The 5,856-nt window shown below is 35.1% G+C and overlaps 1 protein-coding gene across 1 annotated transcript in view; it reads right to left on the reverse strand.

Annotated features, from left to right (window-relative positions):
- Positions 1-1,626: 1,626 nt before the first annotated feature.
- The window catches only part of LOC103149694 (uncharacterized), a 13,837-nt gene continuing 9,607 nt past the window's right edge, over positions 1,627-5,856 (reverse strand). Inside the window, exons 12-15 of the mRNA XM_007568974.2 lie at positions 5,248-5,717; positions 4,975-5,074; positions 3,211-3,547; positions 1,627-2,290 (exon numbers count right to left, since the gene is read on the reverse strand). Coding sequence (XP_007569036.1) covers positions 2,208-2,290; positions 3,211-3,547; positions 4,975-5,074; positions 5,248-5,717 — 990 coding nt within the window. The 3' untranslated portion in view covers positions 1,627-2,207. The remainder of the gene's footprint in view (positions 2,291-3,210; positions 3,548-4,974; positions 5,075-5,247; positions 5,718-5,856) is intronic.

Here is a 5,856-nt window from a genome sequence, read left to right on the forward strand (position 1 = left end):
GGGCGTGGTTTGCTGTGAAGGCGGCAAAGTCTCCGCCCACATCGAGCTGGGATTGGTCAGAATTCCAGAATGAAAACAAATACAGTAACGCTAGTGAGCAACAATCTCGCTAAAGGCATCAAAATACAAAATAAGGGCCGTGAGCGCGTAAAGTGCGAGGGTAGCTGTCAAGTAGATGGACATGCAGTCAGGGACGGATCAGTTCCCGATGTGCATGTGGCCGTAGAGGTACAAAAGACACCCCACTCATCCTTCACACATCTGATACTTATAAATATTGCATGAGTTGATGTAAAAAACATTATTTAGCAGCATTTTGTGCGAAAAGAGAAGACGAAATCAAGACAATAGAAAATCTCTAAAACATACAGCACAGTGAAAAAGTGTTTGTTACAGGTTTGTTGCTTGTTTTGAATCAAACACTTTTTAATATTAAAGGCAGTCAGGATAAATTCATAATAGAGTTTTCAAATTATGATTTATCTTATTAAGGGGGAAAACATAATCTATAGGAACATGTTCCCAAGTCCAGTTCCACTAGACAGATCCAGACCTGATTTCTGGTAGTAATAGAATAGTAATCTGGTCTGATTTCAGAAATCCCAAACTACACTATACTATATCTTACAACATAAAGATTGGAAATCCAATGATCTAAAGAAATTTGACCGATAAGAACCAAAGACATTGACATCTATGAGTCTAAAAAGGATTAGAAATTTATATATGGCTTTGGGACTCCAGCAAACTACACAGAGAGAGCCATGACCCACGAACTGACAAAATATTGAGCAGTAGTGAATCTTCCAAATAGTGGCCAACTTTATACCCCAAAAGTGCATTGATGGTTAATGCAGAAGGGCTAGTTGCTGGAAGTGCTCCATGAAATTTTTGTGATGGTAATTCCCTTTCAGAAATGCTGCATGTTTTATTAGATCAGGTGTAACAGCATGCACATGTTCCAAAAAGTAATATTTTTGTCTCGTTAGTCTACAGAATAGACTAACGAGATAAGACAGACCTTTATTTTCTCATTAAGAGGTATTTTCTTTTTTGATAAAAATGAGACAGACCTTTTTTTGTTGTCAGCAGGGATTCTGGCCTTGGAATTCTCACACTGATCATGTTTTTGTCCAGTCTGTTTTTGTTTAATTGATGAATAATGAACATGCCTTAAACTTAAGTAAAACTTGAATTAGAATGGCCTAGCAAAAGTCAAGTCTTAATTCCAATTGCAATATGACACAATGATAAGGTAAACAATAATTATTTCGAACTGCTTTTTTCATTTAGTAGGGTTATCTTTGTCCACAAAGTACCCAGAACTACATCTAGTGCACTGCAGACTTTACTTGCATTCATTAAGGTCAATAATCTGAAACTTTTGTGACAAAAAGTGACAAAACAAAATAAATCTGTAAAAAGACACTTTTTCACAACACTGTATAAAATAATATGGAAGTAATGCATTGCAAAATATGTTAAAATTATGATTTTATCATTTTAAGTTGCTTTTAATTAAAAAAAAGCATTTGCCTAAGTATCAGTGCATTCAACTTTGCATTCATTGTAGCATTTTATTTCTCATTCATGCTACAACAGCTTTGTAACAAAAGTCAACATTAATGTATTTCAATGTTTGTAGAAGTATTTATTATCAACAGCATATAGCAATAACATAAAATGATTTATAATATAAGAAAAATAATTGTTTTCACGGAAAGTGAGCAGGTATGCACATTTTCAGTATAATGTGTAAGACAAAAACTGGAAACCAAATTGTCTTTAAAACATAATGATGACATTTGTAAAATATGTTGGGGGAAAAAATCACAGGAGAGATGATGGAGAACAAAATGTTTTTATCTGCTCAACTGAAAACATAGTTCATTTGACTTTAGGTAATTATTTGGCTTTCTTTATATTGCCAGTGTTATATTGAAATTTATCTGATGAACAATGTGTTTCTATCAGATAAGCTTAACAAATTTTGTGAAGTAAGTGAAATAACAAAAGAAGCATTTTACATTTTACTTTAAAGATAGAGATAGGGAAAGATGAATAACTAAATAGTGCAGCAATGTGCATTAGATTGGCTATGCCTCTATTGTCAGGTTAATCTGGAACAATTTCTTTTATCCTGCAAAGTTACATAACAAAAACATGCTGTGCTCCGTTGTCTGACAAGTCTTTGTCCAGCAGCTTTTTCATTGAAGGATGGCCATTTGGAGGAACATGGCGATAGTCATTAGGATCACACCAGTTATCCTGGATGTGGCCACTTCTGGAGCTACACATGGAAAAATGACAGGAGTTGGATACAGCGTTAGATTTATGTTATAAATCTAAATGGTAACTAAACACAATACTATCCATACCCCCTGTTGATTTTCCTTTGAAATTATTCTGACTCAGTTGCTTGAAAATATTGTTTCTGATAGGAAACAAGACAGGGATCTCTCAAAAAGTAATTAAATATATGTTTTTCCCCCTCCAGCTTATTGTAGATATTACAAAAATGTTTACATTTTGTCTAAAAAATTATGAACAAGGTCAGTGCTCAACAAGACTGGGTGGGGCGAAAGACCACAGCCCAAGGATCTTTGTTGTAGTTTTAGACTGTGATCTAAATTTTTGGCAGCCACATGGCAGTCTGGTAATTTGACAATGAGCTTTCAGTTTAGAAGCTCATCACCTTATTCTTTAGCTCCCACAACTAATTAACTATCTTTCCCCTATCCACTATCTAATTCAAGATTGAATTCAAATTCTAATTCTAATTCTAATTAGAATTAATTAATTCTAATTAGAATTAGTTAATTAGTTAATTAGTTAATTAATTAATTAGTTAATTCTAATTAATTAATTAGAATTAACATTCTAATTAACATTCAGAATTAACATTCTAATTCTAATTCATTCTAATTCAACTCTGGCTGGGTCAATCAAGAAAAGTAATTTTACTTCCAATCAGAATAAATGTTGGTAAAATAAAAAGATTAATTTAGAACAGGGTCTGCCAGGGGTATTAACTTATTTTGGTACAACTGTAGGTTATTTAAACTGGGACAGCAATGTTAGAAAAATGCAATAGCTTCCAATTTTTTGTAGTAATTTGTAAGTGTGAGACACTAATATGACAAATATTGCATAAATTGTCTACTATTAATCAACTGAAGTTGAAGTGAAGCATTGAAGCTGATCTCTTACCTTGAGATGCAGTAGTATTTGTATTTGTATTTGGGTTTGTACTGGTTACATTGGGAATTTGAGAAGCTGGTGGAGTAGTTCCTGGCATAGTAGCTGTTTGGGAGGGGTTTGGTCCAGTAGCTGAGGGAGCATTACTTGGAGGAGGATTGGTTGCAGTGGTATTTCTGTTCATAAAATCAGCTACCATGAGACTCACAGGCCCAGAGCGGATTGAGTATGTGCTAGTGAACACGCTGTCAATCAGCATGCTAGAACTGCTTGAGTTGCTACACAGATCAGGGCATGTGTCAGAGGGCATGGTGGCAATGCACAGGTTGATTTTGCATTCAATATACATCTGGAAGTACAAAAAGCTGCAGTTAACAATAAGATCAAATAGAAAAAATGTGTATTTTAGAACATAACATAGTAAATTCAGACATGAAAGCAAACTACATGCATTAATACATTTAGCTAGGATTTTATCTGGTAGATCAACACCAAGCACAGCCGAAATATGCAGTGTAAAGAAAAGGACATACAGACTTTTGAATTTTTACCAATAAGTATAACAAAAGCATGCATTTATATTTAGTCCCTCTGAGTCAATACTTTATCGAACTTAAGATGCCAGCTTTACATGTCTAGAAATGTAAAACTTTGCAAAGAAAAAAAAAGTTCCAGAGCTCAGTTTTTTCCAGATTTTTGCTGTGGCTGTCTTCTTAAAGCTTCTTTCTTTTACATGTGTTTAAAATTTCCTCATTAAAGTTCTGCACATCAATAAAGTACACTGATCAAACCTTGTGGAGATTTTGTGTTTGTTCTTTTTAAAAGATTACAAGTGAGAGGAGATTTTATTATGGTAAATTTTATGGAAATAAAGAGTTTTCCACGTTTTCATCAGGGTGGCTAATATTTCTGTCTGGTCAACAGAGCTCTGGGTTTCTGCTACTCTGATTAAGTACTTCAATGGACAGTTCAGTGTTTGCTGTTTTCTTTTACTCTTTCTGTTGTCAGATGGTAACTACACTATTTCTTATGTTTTAAATTTGTCTTTATTGTATAGTATCATTTCTTTTCTTGTTATTCTAATCTGGTACACCCAAATTAACAAAAATAAGATATATTTCATCCATCCTTCCATTTTCTTTACACCCTTGTCCCTTAGTTGGGTCAGGAGGGTTGCTGGTGCCTATCTCCAGCTAACGTTCCGGGCGAGAGGCGGGGTTCACCCTGGACAGGTCGCCAGTTTATCACAGAATAAGATATATTTCTATAATCAAATAAGCAGCAGCTTCATGCTCAAAATTTGGGAAATTCTTTAAGTTTCTTGGTCTTAGTGATATTTTTATTCTCTAATTATTAGATACATCTTAAAGAACTTGGCTGCACTGGGTTTGATTTTGGGAAATCAGAGTAAAGAGAGCACATTGTCACTTTCTGTTTGTAAAAAAAAAAGAAAACCATTTGTCCTTTTTCCACTCATTTCCCAATTATCAAGTGCTTCATGTTGGTCTGTGACATAAAACTTCAAATAAAATTCATTGAGGTTTGTAAAGTAATTAACTGCACTCTAAAGCCACAGAAATGTTCCAGTTTAATCCAAAGTGATGGACCAACCAGTATTTAATTCACATCATCTAACTGTGATGATGTGAATTAAATCATCAAATCAATTAAATCATTAAGATAAAATAAAAATGAAAAAGAAAAACTTAAAGACTTGAAATGGGCAGAAAAAAAGCATAAGGTGTGACATAAATGTTGTTAAGTGGGATTCCAGACCTTTGTTCCAGAGACTGCCATTGTGTTTATATCCAGACGGTAAATCTTGGAAGTTTTATGTTCTGTAATAATCTCCAGTGTGTTGTTGGACATCATGCACCTGATACAGAAATTGAAACCAAATGATCTGTTTTAAAGTTTCCTTCTACTTAGGATATATCATTCAGTATCTGTCAAATTTCAGTGGGATGTAAGTAATTAGGGTAATAATAATAATAATAATAATAAAAACAATCAAGGACACTGTACAAACTGAATAATAAAACATATTACCCTTTCTCCATGATAGGATGGCTGTCTGTAAAGTCCTCCGTCTCAGATTCCATACACTCTGTCACTATCATCTCAGCTCGATCAACACTGCAGTTAGACATCACATACAGGTCCAACTGCTTCACCTTCTCCTCAACATGGAGACCAGTTTGAGTGCTGCTATTGGAGGTGCTGCTTTCTGAACCTGTATCCCGACGAAATCTTCGAGATGATAAGAAATTGGAACGAAACCTGGGAGTGGATGTGAGTCGTGCCATAGGCCCTTGTCCTGGAAGGTGAAACTCTAACCAGACCATAACCTCGCCAAACGTTTCCCTCTCTGTTGGCATGCCGACGGCATACTGCGGCCCTTTGACCTGGGCTCCTGGGATCCGGCAAGCCAGAGGGAGGATGAGCGAGGGCCGGCGGCTGATCATGGTGTGATGCACGCTTTTCAAGGTGTTGGTATAAACCAATTCTGTACCAGAGTGCTGAAAACAAACAACATAGGATAACTTTTTATTGGTGCTGAAAATGTTGGTATCTGAAGTGACGTGACAAAAAGTTTTCTCTATGGCTAGATTTGGGGAAGTAAAAAAAAAAATACTTAGACTGTTAAAAGCTAAACAT

Source organism: Poecilia formosa, unplaced genomic scaffold (assembly GCF_000485575.1).
Source record: "Poecilia formosa unplaced genomic scaffold, Poecilia_formosa-5.1.2 Scaffold234, whole genome shotgun sequence".
Lineage (NCBI taxonomy): Eukaryota > Metazoa > Chordata > Actinopteri > Cyprinodontiformes > Poeciliidae > Poecilia > Poecilia formosa.